We start from the raw sequence: 15,696 nt of genomic DNA, 5'->3' as shown, positions 1-15,696 counted from the left end.
TGGATATCTATCTGCAAGGGAGTCCTTTCAAGTGTTTGCCAGATAGTTACCTGTCCACGTGTGAGAAAAAAAAACCAAAACAAAAAACACCTCCCCAAAGCTAAACAACAGCAATGTACAAAGCGCTTATAATACATGCACACTAGTGTGTCCTCACCAGGGTTATACCTTAGTAGTAGGGCTTAATTACTCCAAAATAAAGACCATCCTTTGATCCAGATAAGACAAATTGACCCAAAAGTTACTAAATGGAAAGAACATCCAAAATCTTATTTTCATTTTCCCCCCCCTTTGCCAGTCCTGGGGCTTGAGCTCAGTGCTTGGGCACTGTTGTTGAGCTTCTTTTGCTCAAGGCTAGTGCTTTATCACTTGAGCCACACTGCCACTTCTGGCTTTTTCTGAGAACTTTATTGTAGATACGAGTCTCATGGACTTTCCTTCCCAGGCTGGCTTTGAACTGTGATCCTCGGATCTCAGCCTCCTGAGTAGCTAGGATTACAGGTATGAGCTACTGGTGCCTTGCTATCAAAACTCAAAACCTAACAATAGAGTTGCTAATGTCTGGCATCTATTAAAAAATCACAAAATATAAACAAAAAATGACCCATAAGAGAAAAATAAGTAAGTAGAAACATGTTCTGAAATGACTTTAAAAGTAATGTCTTGGGGGGGAAGGGAAAGTGGGGGAGGGAGGGGGGTATGAGGGACAAGGTAACAAACAGTACAAGAAATGTATCCAATGCCAAACGTATGAAACTGTAACCTCTCTGTACATCAGTTTGATAATAAAAATTTGAATAAAAAAAGTAATGTCTTACAAATATGATTAAAGTTAAAGGAAAACATGAACTTGATGAGGAGACAAAGGTATGAAAAAGACTATTTGTGAATGCCTGGAGTCTCATCTATTTTGAGAGGCTGAGGCAAGGTGAATGCTTGAGCCTAGGAGTTAAGGACCAGTCCTGAATGTATGTTATGCAACACACACTCATTCCTTCCCACAGAAGGGATTTCTAGAGAATAAAAATACGATGTCTGAACTTTAAGAAAAATTAGGATTAATAGCAAGGAAGATTAAAATATCTAGAAAAAAGATAACAGAATTTGGATTATAGCTATCAAAACTACTCAAAATGAAACAAAGACAAGAAACTATGGAACTATTACAGGAAAGGAACCAGCAGAGGCAGTGTAACTTTCTAACCAGAACACCAGTAGCTCAGCAATTCCTACAGAGGGAGAAGGATCTTTACCAGCTATACATTGACAAAGGATTGATAACCAGAATACACAGGAGGCTCAAGAAATTAAACTGTCAACGAATCCATAATTCAATTAATGAATGTGCAAATAAATTGAAGATACTTCTTAAAAGAATTTGATTAAAGTATATTTATGAACAGAAATATAAAAGTAGGGGCTGGGAATATGGCCTAGTGGCAAGAGTGCTTGCCTCATATACATGAAGCCCTGGGTTCAATTCCTCAGCACCACATATATAGAAAATGGCCAGAAGTGGCGCTGTGGCTCAAGAGGCAGAGTGCTAAGCCTTGAGCAAAAAGAAACCAGGGACAGTGCTCAGGCCCTAAGTCCAAGCCCCAGGACTGGCAAAAAAAAAAAAAAAACAAAACAAAACAAAAAAAATCAAAGTAAAACCCCTTTTCACAGTTAAAATACTAATACATTCAAGAGAAAATGAAAAAAAATTCTCTTCAGAAGATAAAAAGACAGACCAAAAGTTGAAAAATATTGCAAAATATATATACAACGAAGGATCTACCGCTGTGTGAGCTCACAGCTAATGGGGTGTTAAGGAGTGTGGCTCTGGTTGAAGGAAGCAGGCATCTCTTGTTTCTAGCCCCTTTCTTTTGTTCTCTTGATTCCTGACTGTCACCGAGATGAGCAGAACCAAGAAATTTCACTCTTAGGTATTTACCCAAGGGGGGGGGGGCGGTAGCCACATAAAGATTTGCACAATTGTTCATAGTGGCTATATTCAGAGTATCATATAATAGAAACAATCCTAATGTCCATAGCTGGCATGTGCACATTCACCCAATGGAATAATAAATACTCAGCAACAAGAACAACAAACTGATAGGTAAAACAGCACAGAGAAATCTCAAGGGTATTTATATGATAAATGAAAGAAGCCATACACAAATAATTTCCTATTTGTATGAGTAGAGAAAGCAGACACTGGTTTCCTGGCACTGGAAGTGGGACAAGGGACTCATCTGTAGGGACATATGGACACTTTGCATGGTGATAGGAGAATTCTGTACATTAGTCGTGGTTGCTGTTGAGTGTGTCCATATTTGTCAAGACTCCTTAAAATGGTGTCTTAAAACCAGAGAATTTTATTCCATTTAAGTTATACCTCAATAAAGCTTATTAAAAACAAACTATATCAGAGTATGAAAAAATGCATTAGTAGTAGTAAAATAATCCTTCAGTTTGATTTCATAATATCTCTTTCTCCTTTCTGGGACTAAGTTCTTAATAAATACATAGGAAGAGACCACACCTGTGAAGACAATGTGCCCGTCACATCATCCTTACCAAGAGTCGTGAGTCCCTCTGAGATAGATGTGAGGACGTACAGGAGCACAGGAGCCTCCAAGTTAGTGATGAAGCCCATGTGGTCCTGGGTAAGACATTCCAGGAGCGGATAGTAAGACTGGCTCAGCTTCCGATATTGCTACAACAGGAAGAAGAATGCCAATTATTTGATTGGAAAATGTATACTTATGAAAAGTTAACAAATAAATAACACACATGACTAATTCCAATCCAGAGCTTAAAGAGGTCCTGATAGGAATCTCTTGATTCCTAGAAACCTGCATTTGAAGCTATAGCATAGTAGCATAGTAGGTCATTCCAATCTCACCCTACACAGCTAGCCCTTAAATGTTAGTAAAAGCTTGAGGTATGACATTTAGAAGACGGTAAATTATTTTTCTGAACTGGAATACTGTAACACGAAATAGTGCTTAATAAATAGCAAGCAGTCAATCTTTGGTTTTTTTTTTTGGGGGGGGGTAACAAAGAAATTTTCTGTTGTAATAGGATCTGGCAAAATGGTCTGCTTATTATTATTATTTTTTTTTTTTGGCCAGTCGTGGGCCTTGGACTCAGGGCCTGAGCACTGTCCCTGGCTTCTTCCCGCTCAAGGCTAGCACTCTGCCACTTGAGCCACAGCGCCGCTTCTGGCCGTTTTCTGTATATGTGGTGCTGGGGAATCGAACCTAGGGCCTCGTGTATCCGAGGCAGGCACTCTTGCCACTAGGCTATATCCCCAGCCCTATTTTTATACAATGCAAATCCAGCTAACCAAATCATTATCTTGTAAATGGATTAATATTTACTATATTCTCTAGGCAAAAGATAAGGAGAAAGACACCAGGCAAATCTCAAATGCAACTCAAACCAATATAAGGAACCGACAATATTATATTATTAAATATATTATATATTATAAAATATATACGACAAAGCAATATTCTTAAACTGATGCTAATACTACTTCCATAAGAATCATCTGGGTGCCTGTCAAAAAATACACTTTCTGGTGAGTGTGGTGATAACGCAATAGTCACCCTAGCTATGTGGGAAGTTGTAGTACGGGGATCACTGTCAGAGGCCAACATCAGACGAAAATGTGGGAACCTACCTGAAAAAAAAAAAAAGCCACCTAAAAAGCAAAATGTCTGGGGGCATAGCTTAGCAAGCATGTAGCCCTGAGCTCAGAAACCCACTGTCACTGGGAAAAAAACCGCTTTACTCTAGACTTACTAAATGAAAAGTTCTTAGAGTGAGCATTTTTGACATGCATGTTAAGTAGAGTCTTCGGTACCTTCAAGCTTAAGAATTACTGAATTGGAGATTTGTTTGAATATTAAAAAAAAATTAGAGAGGATCACTGGCATAGCTCAAATGGTAAAGCATTTGCCTGGCATGTACCAGGCCCTAGGCTCAATCCCCAGCACTGAAAAAAATAGATTGAGAAAAATTCCTGGAATAATAACGTTTTCTTGGGGCTGGGAATGTTGCTTAGTGACAGAGTGCTTGCCCAGCATGCATGAAGCCCTGGGTTTGATTCCTCAGTACCACATAAACAAAAAAATCCAGAAGTGGCGCTGTAGATCAAGTGGTAGAGTGTTAGCCTTGAGCAAAAGAAACTCAGGCAGAGTGCCCAGGCCCTGAGTTTGAGCCCCAGGACTAGCAAAAAAACCAAACCAACCAAACAAACAAAACCCTCAAAAACCAAAACCAACCAAACAAAAAAGGTTTTCTTGGTGAGCTTCAAATGTGTGAAGCTGAAGATGACACATGACTGATTTGACTTAGGTTTACACTTTGTAACTTACATTATGCATTATGCATATAGCTCTCAAAGAGCATTCCCTTGTACTTTAAGGAGGCTTAACAACTCTGGCCTGGGAGTGGTTTCATTATGATTAGTTTTGGAGGAAGAGGATGAACTAGTCTAGTAGAAGGGCAAGGAGCATTTTTCACAGGCTAATCAGCAAAAGCCCCCCACACTGTACTTGTGAGCTTGGGGCAGGAGTAGGTAGGAAAGTGTGAGCTAATCTGAGGTTGAATTTGGCTGTGATGTAAATAATTAATGTGGGCATACTGAGCACACACTAATTGCTGTGCAATTTGGTAGAGGCGTTTTTAAAAATTCTGATAAACAGGCCACTAAAGGAACGTGGAAATTTTCATTTCCAACAAGTACTCAGTGTTTCAAATAGGCAAGAGAGCCTGAAGACCACTGACATAAATCATAGACTAGATGACAGAAAAGAAAAGGGGCCTAGAGAGCACAGTCATTTTAAAGGTGAGGCTAGAGAAGTAGAGCAGTGATTAAGGGCAAGTAAATGACAACAAGTGGCAGTCTATACACCAGGTCACTCAGCTTCCAGTTGGACACTCTGACCACCATGCCAGAATTGTAATGGAAGACAAAGCCAGGAAGGGAAAATCCTGCAGCAATCCTGCATTTCCTGCTCCAGGAAACACAGGCCTTTTCTGAATTAGGAATAGAACTGTCAGTAATTAGTTGAAGTTACAGATCCTATTTCCTTTGTATGTAGAGCCTGCAGCACTCTGGATGGCCAGCTGGCCTGGGGTGGTAGCTGCTCCCCACTAATCTCCACACTTGGTATATAAGCATGGTCTCTACAGTTGTACAAATTTACTAAGTCAGAGCAGAATGCAGTCTTAAATGTAAGATGTTTTGGAGTTATGTGAGCTCCCTAGGCTTCATTATAACGATGCCAGGCCTGTGGTGGTGTTACTTCACATTTCATACAAAGACTCCCGTGGCACACGATTGCTTACTAGCAAGTCACTGTGGGACACTGACAGCAGCATTTTGACAAAGGCCTGAAGTACATTGTCAAAATGGTTGTCCCCATACAGCTTGAAGACGCCAAAGCTGACATAATTTCCACATAAGGCAGATTTGAGAGCTGAATAGCAGATGGAGATGCCCTTGAGTTTCATTGGATAAATCTGATCTTTTGAGAGGCTCCCCAGGGACAGGATCTGATTACCTGTTTTAGGGTAAAAGCAGAAAGACAAAGTGATATAAGTCAATGTAATTCAAAGTAGTTATGAGGCATATTAGTTGACATTTTCACTTTACTGTTAATGTTGATTTTTCCAACATTATTCAAGAAACGAAACCAATCCATTGTAATGAGAAATATAAACATACAAGGTCATTTACTTGGGAAACACAAAGGGCCCAAGGAAAATGAGTTCAGGACACCGGGAAAACTTTCTACTTAAAAAAATCGGGATGATAATTACATTAATAAATACACATAAAAATCAAGTTAAATTTAAGATTTGTTTATGTATTTTAATGCATAGGTTATCCCTTCAACAGTTAAAAGTATGGGTGAAATAACCAACTAAGCTAGCGAAAAAGGTCACCAGATTAAGTATAATTTATTATAAATTCTGGGTAAAATTTCAACCTTTATATGTAACTTGATCTTGAGTTACTTTTTTTTTTTTTTTTTTTTGGCCAGTCCTGGGCCTTGGACTCAGGGCCTGAGCACTGTCCCTGGCTTCTTCCCGCTCAAGGCTAGCACTCTGCCACTTGAGCCACAGCGCCGCTTCTGGCCGTTTTCTGTATATGTGGTGCTGGGGAATCGAACCTAGGGCCTCGTGTATCCGAGGCAGGCACTCTTGCCACTAGGCCATATCCCCAGCCCCTGAGTTACTTTTTTTTGTGTGTGTGCTGGTCTTGGGCTCAAACTCAGAACTGTCTGAGTTTCTTTGGTTTAAGGCTAGCACTCTACCACTTGAGCTACACCTCTACTTCCAGCTTTTTTGGTGTTTAATTGGAGGTAAGAGACTCACTGACTGGCTGGCTTTGCACCATGGTCCTCAGACCTCAGCCTCCTGAGTAGCTAGGATGACAGGTGTGAGCCACCAGGGCCTGGCTGTGTCACTTCTTTTTTAGAAGCCTCACAGACAAGTTTTTGGCACTGTGCAAAATAAGTATTATTCCTTTCTTCTCCCTACATTTTTCTTCAGAAAACCTCAAGAGATGATTAGTTTAAAAAACAGTATCTAAATCATGTGTTGATAATCAAAAGACAAGAAATGTTTATATATTCACCTAAACTCTTTCTGTATGGGTCAACATTCACAATAAACAATTTTGGTCTTTGAAATGTGTGCTAGAAGGCATGTTATTAGGCAATATTAAAGAATGCTTAAAAATAGTCATACTGTTTCTTAGCTCTGCCTTTTCCTATTCAAGTGAGTACTCTTCTGGAATTGAATCTAAATTCAATTTATAAAACTTATAGGTGAACTGTGTGTCATCTGGTTAAGACTCATTTCCTTATATGACTGTGGGCAGAATTGGCTGAAGGGGAAATCTGTGCGATTTGAAAGTTAGGAGTAAAATAACTACCATGACTTCCTTGAGAGCTGTGAACAGACGCAGAGACAAAGAAGATGTAGATATACTGCTAGGTTCAAGCTTTTTCTTGTTCTTCTCTGCAAGGTGTTTAAAACGACCGGCCTGACTGGCTAAGAACCTCTAAGTCTACCACCATGTGGTTGGCAGAGGCCCAGCCTTCCACTGATTTCTGTACTGTGATACCAGCCCTTCTCAACCCCCTTACGTTGACGCTCCTGCAGATGCATTCACCTAGCTTCTAGATTTCCCTGCAGTCTCCAACATATCCATCCACAGCAGTAGTTCAGAAGGGCTGAACAGAGATATCTCTCCTCCCATGTCCACGTCTCCCCTTTAGATCTATATCCTTATTTTTACAAGGTCTAATTCCTAAAACAGACTTTCGATCACAGAAATATGATAATGCTTTGAATACCACTCTGTTTGAATCCTGTCTAAGAGTATCATAGCAATATACCACAGACATATTTAGAAATTAAGAAGGACCAATGCTTCTAGCAGAGCATGAAACACAGGGCCAGCCAATCCAGGGAGGAGTGCTCTCCTTGTCCATGCTCTCCTTGGCATGACAGGGTCAGTAATTTACACATCTGAACAACAAAACTGTTCTCTGGAATTTACTCAGCACCAAATGCTATACCCCTTTTCATGATTTCATCCTAAATTACCTTAGAGATACAGTAGTTCCATAAGATTCACTCTAATATGACAGCACATTTAACAGTTACTTTGCGTGAGGAGCTGGGAAAAAAATGAACGAAAGTATTTGATTTGAGAGAGTTCATTTTTGTTGAAGAAATAAATTTGTAAATAAATAATTTCATGCAATGTGATGAATGTTATCAGAGAGGTATGAATATGTTATGGGAATAGAAGAAAGGAGTGAAGTGTATTCTGGGTAAATAAAGTGCTACGACACATTTAAGGAAGTAGGGTACTGCAGAAAATTGTAGTTCCCAGTCACTGTTATTCTGTGTCTGCCTGCAAACCAATTTAAAACAAAGTAGATACTTTCCCTTCTCCATCTCCCACAAAAGAAGAGTACTGTATACATGCTAAGGGAAGATCCAGGGGAAAGTGGGTCACACACATTTTGCCTTAGTTGAGAGAGGCCAATGGTCTGTTTTATCCATGTTCTTTTTGGGGGGTGGGGGTGGGGGATAAAGATTAAATAGGCAAACCAAGAACTATGATAGAAAAAATATGATCATAGTGGACTGGACAATCTATCATCAAGAAGGTTATTTAAGATCACAACTTTTTTTCTGGTGGTTCACTGGAGATAAGAGTATCATAGGGGGCTGGGAATATGGCCTAGTGGTAGAGTACTTGACTTGTATACATGAAGCCCTGGGTTCAATTCCCCAGCACCACATATATAGAAAACGGCCAGAAGTGGCGCTGTGGCTCAAGTGACAGAGTGCAAGCCTTGAGCAAAGAGACGCCAGGGACAGTGCTCAGGCCCTGAGTCCAAGGCCCAGGACTGGCAAAAAAAAAAAAGTATCACAGGGACTTTTCTCCTTGGCTGGCTTCAAACCATGATCCTCAGATCTCAGCCTCCTGAGTAGCTGGGATTACAGGCCTAAACCATGTTAAATATTACGCCTATTTCCTATTTCCTAAACTGTATCAGACACAATTAAAACAATTAATCAAACAATTAACAATTAATTAAAACAAGTGGTATACTATTATGATTGTATGACAGAATGATTAGTATGTTTGAAATAGGAAACGCTACCATGTTGTACTTAGGTGTCCTGGCATTCCACAGGGGCTGATAAGGACCAAAACAAAAAGCTTTGCCATGCCATCACTTTTTCATCCTAATTCATTTTTATTAATAGTGCTTTTTATCAATAGTGCTTTAGGAAATTGGAGACTGCCTTCCAAAAGCTTGAAATCTAGCAGTTAGATTCATATGAAGAGAAGTGATAGTATTCCCCTGTGCCTTTCTTGTCTTCCCCACATTACTTCACTGCTACTTGGGAAACAGCGATGAAGAGGCCAGTTCAGGACTAAGAGTTTGGAGAGTCTATCACAATCAATGGCTGGGCACGGTGGCACATACCTGTCATCCCAGTAACAGCAAAGGGAAAGCTTCTTAAAGAGCATGGAAATTACTGACATGCACCCTAACAGGCATGGTGAAAGGGGGTCTCATGAACATATATTTTATGGTAAAAATTTTTTAAAGAAGAGAGATGGGACTACACTAGTATTGAAGAAAATTTTTTCTCAACAGGCGGTAACTTTGTGTCTGAATAATGTGTTTATAAAAGAAAATTCAAATTATATAATTTGCGGGAGGGTGACTGAATCAGAAACCATCATTTAAAGCAAAACAAGCCAGCTTTACAAGGACAAATATTACGTGTTTTCTCTCATATGCAGAATGTAGGTTAGGAATAAAGACATGAAAGTTGAAGTATATTTTAGGTGCCTACAGAGGAGGGGAAAAAAGAGAGTGATGGGAGGTAAATATGATCATGTATAAAAATGTCAAAACAACTCATTATGACAATAAAACAGTAAAATTACATTACCAAACTAAAGTACAATGGTACTGAGCATAAAAACAGACACATAGTTGGTGATACAAAAATAAATCCCAGCACATATTATAATCAGGTAATTTCTGACAAGGGTACCACTCAGACTTAGTGAGGAAAGCAAATCTCTTCAGTAAATGGTGACAGGAAAGTTAGCTTTCCACATGTGAAATAAATAAATAATGAATAAGTAAACTGGGCTCTTATACTACACACACACACACACACACAAAAGTAATTACTATGTAAAACCAAAACCAAAACTCTAAATATCAGACAAGAAGCTCCAACTCCTAGAATGCTACCCAGAGGAAACTTTGGCTCTGGCAATGTTTTCTTAGATACTACACTAAAAGCTTAAGCTACAAACAAAAAAATAAATGGGAATACATTAAAATAAAAAGCTTCTGCACAGCAAAAGAAATAAAGCAAAATACATGCCTATGGACTGTGACAAATATTTGCAAACTAAAAGTCTGATAAGAAGTTAATATCCAAAATTTATAAAGAACTCTCATAACTCAATAGTGGAAAAAAACCTGATTAAAAAAGTAAGCAAAAGACTATACTATATTCCTTTAAAAAGATATGAAATGGCCAACAGGCATATAAAGAAGTGCTCAAAAACATTAGCCATCACATAAATGCAATTCAAATTCATTATTGTTTACTCATACCCTTTGGATGGCTATTATTGAAAAGTTAAGACAGCTGGGCACCAGTGGCTCAGGCCTATAACTCTAATTACTCAGGAGAGAGACCTGGAGACTTTCGGCCTGAAGCTAGCCTGGGTAAAAAAAAAATCTGGAAGTCTGCACTTCCATGTAACCAGCAAAAAGCTGGACTGGAGGTGTGGCTCAAGTGGTAGAGTACCAGCGGTGAGTAAGTAAGCCAAATAAGAGCAGGAAGGATGAAATTCAAGCTCTAGAACCCATAACAACAAGAACAACGGACAACAACAACATAAAGATAATAAATGTTGGCATGGTGGAGAGAAAAGAGAACTCCTATGCACATTGCTGATGGTAAAGCTATCATAAAAACCAGTTGGAGGCTTCAAACTATATTAAAAATAATTCTACTATGATCCAGTAATATTGTTCTATATAAACCCAAACAGTTTGTGTTTGTAAAAGCTATTCTCTCTGTTCACTGTGCCCCCTACCCCTTCTATTTGTGGTGCTGGATTTTAGATCCAGGTCTGCATGCTTTAGATGCTTAGGGAAGAATCAGTAAGATTTTTTTCCCCCTGTGTCTTACCTTACTAGTTCCTATAACTCTCAATGATTAATAACTGTGAGCTGTATGGAAGCTGGATTCCATTAGCATTTTTGGCCTGTGTGCAAAGATTAGTTTGATGCATGTGGGGTGATGAGAGGAGATATCCATGCCCAAGATGTTGCTTTTGAAAGCCACCTATCTTAGCTTTGGGATTTGCGAGGTCTTGATCATTCCACTGCCTCCACAAGACTTTCCTGAGTTTTGCTCTTTGCTACTTTGTTAGGTCTCCAACCAGTTTTCTGGTAAGATTGAAGGCTCTTGGACAGTCCGTTTTCAAAAGGTCTCACTTACTTGCTTAAGTCTTTAGTTACTTCAAGACCAGTGTGTTCCGTCTGTCTTCTTACAATCATTTTACTCTAAACATATGTTCATGAGGCCCCACTTTCACAATGCCTCTAATGGTGCATGTCCAGTAATTTCTATGCTCTTTAAGAAATTTTTTTTCTCAACCAGTGATAACTTTTACAAACACATCTAGTGCAACTAGATGTTTCTGGCCAGAGTCAGCAGGGTCCCCTCTTTCTCTCTTTTCTTTACAGCCTCTGTGCTCTTTCACAGACCTATAGAGCTCTGCAAAACACTGGTCTGTTATCTGGGTCACAAAGACTTGTATAGAACTTTACAAACTCAATCTCCTCATGTTACACGGTGCCTTAAATGTACTGGGAGCATATACTGCTTAAAAGACATAAATTATTTTTTTAAAAATTGCAGTTATAAAAGAGGGGTTACACTTACATAAGTTAGGAAAAGAGTACTTTTCTTTTTGAACAATGTCACCCCTTCCTTCCCTCATTCTCATCCAGTTTTCCCCTTCCATCGCCACCCACACGTTGTGTAGTTCATTCTCAACATAGTGTCTCGTGAGTACCACTGCTGCATTTGTTCATTCTTTGTCCCTCTATTTTTGTGTCCCTCTTTACCCTCCCAAAGACAGATAAATGTGCAAACAAGACAAAAAGAAAACAAAAACAGCAACAAAGAAAAAACCCTCTTGTTTCCATTTCTGGGGTTCATTTTGATAAATATATTTCATATGATCAGAGACACATAGGCATTGTGCCTGTGTGTTCCTCTCTTAAGAATATCCTTCTTTGGCCTTGTTGTGTGTGAATGCTTAGAGTCCTATATCATTTATCATGTCCTAGGGTATTTTAGATCTAGCTTTCACATATGAGAGAAAACAAGTGCTGTTTGAGTCACTGAGCTTGGTTTACCTCAATTAACATGATTTGTTTTAGGTCCATCCATTTCTCTGCAAGTGGCATAATATTACTCTTTCTAATGGCTGTGGAAAATTCTACTGTGTATAGGTACTACCACATTTTTTGGATCCACTCATCTATTGTAGGGCATCTGGGTTGTTTCCATAACTTGACTATTGTGAATAGTGTAGCAATGAATATGGATGTGCAAGTGTCTTTACAGTATCCTGGCAAAGATGTAAATTCTTAAGAACAGTGAACACTCATAGTTTTGTCTATCCATTTTAAAGTTTAGATTTTTACACACGGAGCCCTTTAAAACAGGCATGTATGGGAGGAATAAAATCAGCTAGTTCCAGTTTGGCCAGTCTTAGGAAAATGATCACCATTTTCCCTTCTGTGTACTCCTCAACCAACAGATGTCACTAAAGACACCAAGTACCCAGAGGCAAAGGGAAGAAAAGATTAGACAAATGGAAATTGAGCCTAAGAAACATTCAGCTCTTAAAACTGAGAAGTAGGTTTCCAAAGTAATAACATTTATTACACTGCATGCAACATTTTAACCAAAAATTTAAGAAAGAAATTTCTTTTATTAAGTTGCTCAGGCTGAACGGATCATAGCACTAAGTTTTGAAATACATGTTCCTGAAGCAATTTAAAACTCATTAGAAATAATAGGCTTGGGCTAGTAGAAAATGTGGTAAAATTTAATCCTCATCCAAATGTTACCTGGGCTGTACAAACAGGAAATTGTTTTGTGCTACTGTGGCTAACCTCATTGCTGACCCTGAGCTGTAACGGCAAGAGCAGCTGAGAGCTGAAGCAAAATTAAAAACTTACATCAAAGTACATCATGACAGAATGTAGATAAATAAAACAGCATATCAAAAGTAGTATTTTTCTGCCAGTCTCATAGAGCAGCAAGGTAGAGGTACGCCACGAAATGTCTAATATATCACATGCATCAGACCATGATCCTTTCCTCTCTGCATTGCCAAATCACTGCCCAGGAGGGGAGAGCAGAGAAGAAACCCAGTGAGCATGGGGACAGAGGAGATCACAGAACGTTCTGGCTTCTTTCCTCCATAGGTTTCCCCTCTCTTCACCTTGGCTTACTAAAGAAATAAATAAGGTTGGCTCTGCCATGTTTTCTCAGTCCTTTCCCTCAGCTTCCAGGGTCCTGGGGAGTGACCACGTCATCTCCCTCCAGTGAGTCTGTTAAGACTCGCCAGAGGTAAAAACATAGGTGTTAAACACCACAGACAGTAAAGATAGACAAATTAGCTTGATTAATGGAAGTCAGTATAGGAAGGACTGAAATTTTTCTATTACTAATAAAGTGCATGTGTCAAAGTTACAAGTGGCACAGTTGAACTTCTGATTTCCCTTAAGTTTCAGAATAAAAGTCACCAAGCTTTACAGCATATTGCTTCTTCATAAACATTCAAGGTTCATCTTCCAGTGGCAACTCCCAAGAGGCAGTAAGGAATATGGACAGACTGACTTCCCATGAAATTCCAGTTAAGCGAATTGCCAGCTATGCAGTATCTGGCAGTCCTGGGGCTTGAACTCAGGGCCTGGGTACTGTCCCTCACCTTCTTTTGCTCAAGGCTAGCATCCTACCACTTGAGCCACAGTACCATTTCTGCCTTTTTCTGTGTATGTGGTACTAGGAATCAAATCCAGGGCTTCATACATGCTAGGCAAGCACTCTACTACTAGGCCACATTCCCAGCCCCTGGGAATTTTCTTAAGCTCCATGAGATCTCTATACATTATCTTGTGGAATCCTCAAAACCAAGTAGGAGGCATGCATTGTTTGCAATGTTTAACAAGTAACTGAAACCATGGAGGCTAATCAAGCTACCCAAGTAGAGGCAGGAAATAACACCTACTTCAAGCTTCAACGGAATGTATGAGAAATGATCTAATATTAAAGGAGGTATAGAATAGCTAATTAAAAAATTGAAAGTACCAAACTACTAGTTTAAAATGAAAAGCTTGCTTCTGATGTCAATAAGACTATCTGGCAATCCAATTACATACCCTCCGTAGTCAGCTAAAAAGGTCCAAAAGAACTTTTTTTTTTTTTTGGCCAGTCCCGGGCCTTGGACTCAGGGCCTAAGCACTGTCCCTGGCTTCTTCCTGCTCAAGGCTAGCACTCTGCCACTTGAGCCACAGCGCCGCTTCTGGCCGTTTTCTGTATATGTGGTGCTGGGGAATCGAACCTAGGGCCTCGTGTATCCGAGGCAGGCACTCTTGCCACTAGGCTATATCCCCAGCCCCCCAAAAGAACCTTTTTAAATAACATCTTTCTGGGGTGAGATGGAATCTCAATGTTGTTTTGATTTGCATTTCTTTTATGGCCAGTGATGTAGAGCACTTTTTCATATGTCTCTTGGCCATTCTCATTTCCTCATCAGAGAAGTCTCTTTTTAAATCTTTAGCCCACTTTTTGAGGGGGCTATTGGTTCTTTGCGGTTTTGTTTTGGAGGAATGTAATTTTTTTAGTTCTGCATATATTTTAGATATGAGGCCTTTGTCCATTGTATGGCCGGTAAAGATCTTTTCCCAATCTGTGGGCTTTCTGTTTATCTTGCGAACTATGTCCTTTGTCCTGCAGAAGCTCTGCAGTTTGATGCAGTCCCATTTGTCCATCCTTTCTTTGATTTGTTGCATTTCTGGGTCTTTGTTAAGGAAGTTCCGTCCTGTGCCAAGGAGCCCAAGTGTTTCTCCTACTCCTTCCTTTAGTGTTTTCAGGGTATCTGTTTTAATTTTGAGGTCGTTGATCCATTTGGAGTTGATTTTTGGTGCAGGGTGATATATAAGGATCTAGTTTTAGTTTGTTGCATGAGATTCCTCAGAAGGCTAAGCATAGAGCTCCCCTATGACCTAGCAGCCCCACTTTTGGGCATCTACCCAAAAGACCACAAACAAGAACACACTAAAGACACCAGCACAACAATGTTCATCGCAGCACAATTTGACATAGCTAGAATTTGGAACCAACCCAGATGTCCCTCAGTAGACGAATGGACCAGGAAAATGTGGTACATATACACAATGGAATTTTATGCCTCTATCAGAAAGAATGACATTGCCCCATTTGTAAGGAAATGGAAGGACTTGGAAAAAATTATACTAAGTGAAGTGAGCCAGACCCAAAGAAACATGGACTCTATGGTCTCCCTCATAGGGAATAATTAGCACAGGTTTAGGCTAGTCACAGCAGAGGATCACAAGAGCCCAATAGCTATACCCTTATGAACACAAAAGATGATGCTAAGTGAAATGAACTCCATGTTATGGAAACGACTGTTATATCACTGTTGTAATTACTTTCAACATGCGATGTGAAACCGTAGCTTCTATTGTTGGATGATCCTCTTGTATCCCCTTTCTGTGGTTGTACCTGCACTATCTCTGTATCTTATCTGAGTACATTGGAAACCATGTATACAGGTATTAGAACTAGGAAACTGAAAGGGAATACCAAAATCGAGAGACACGGGGTAAAAAGACAAACGATTACAAAAGCAATACTTGCAAAACTGTTTAGTTGTAAATCTACTGAACAACTCATGGGGGAAAAGGGAAAGGGGAAGGGGGGAGGGAGGAACGAGGGAGGAAGTAACAAACAGTATAAGAAATGTATCCAATGCCTAATGTATGAAACTGTAACCGCTCTGTATATCAGTTTGACAAT

At 39.6% G+C, this 15,696-nt stretch overlaps 1 protein-coding gene across 3 annotated transcripts in view; it reads right to left on the bottom strand.

Annotated features, from left to right (window-relative positions):
- The window catches only part of Ranbp17 (RAN binding protein 17), a 228,240-nt gene that overhangs the window by 50,258 nt on the left and 162,286 nt on the right, over positions 1-15,696 (bottom strand). For all 3 annotated transcript variants that reach the window (XM_048334124.1, XM_048334122.1, XM_048334123.1), the window contains 2 exons: positions 5,347-5,561; positions 2,563-2,701 (listed from right to left, as the gene is read on the bottom strand). In XM_048334124.1, the coding sequence (XP_048190081.1) occupies positions 2,563-2,701; positions 5,347-5,561 (354 nt within the window). The remainder of the gene's footprint in view (positions 1-2,562; positions 2,702-5,346; positions 5,562-15,696) is intronic.

This window comes from Perognathus longimembris, chromosome 25 (assembly GCF_023159225.1).
Source record: "Perognathus longimembris pacificus isolate PPM17 chromosome 25, ASM2315922v1, whole genome shotgun sequence".
NCBI lineage: Eukaryota > Metazoa > Chordata > Mammalia > Rodentia > Heteromyidae > Perognathus > Perognathus longimembris.
The sequence above is the reverse complement of the archived record's forward strand: the minus strand, read 5'-3'. Positions and strand labels throughout refer to the sequence as shown.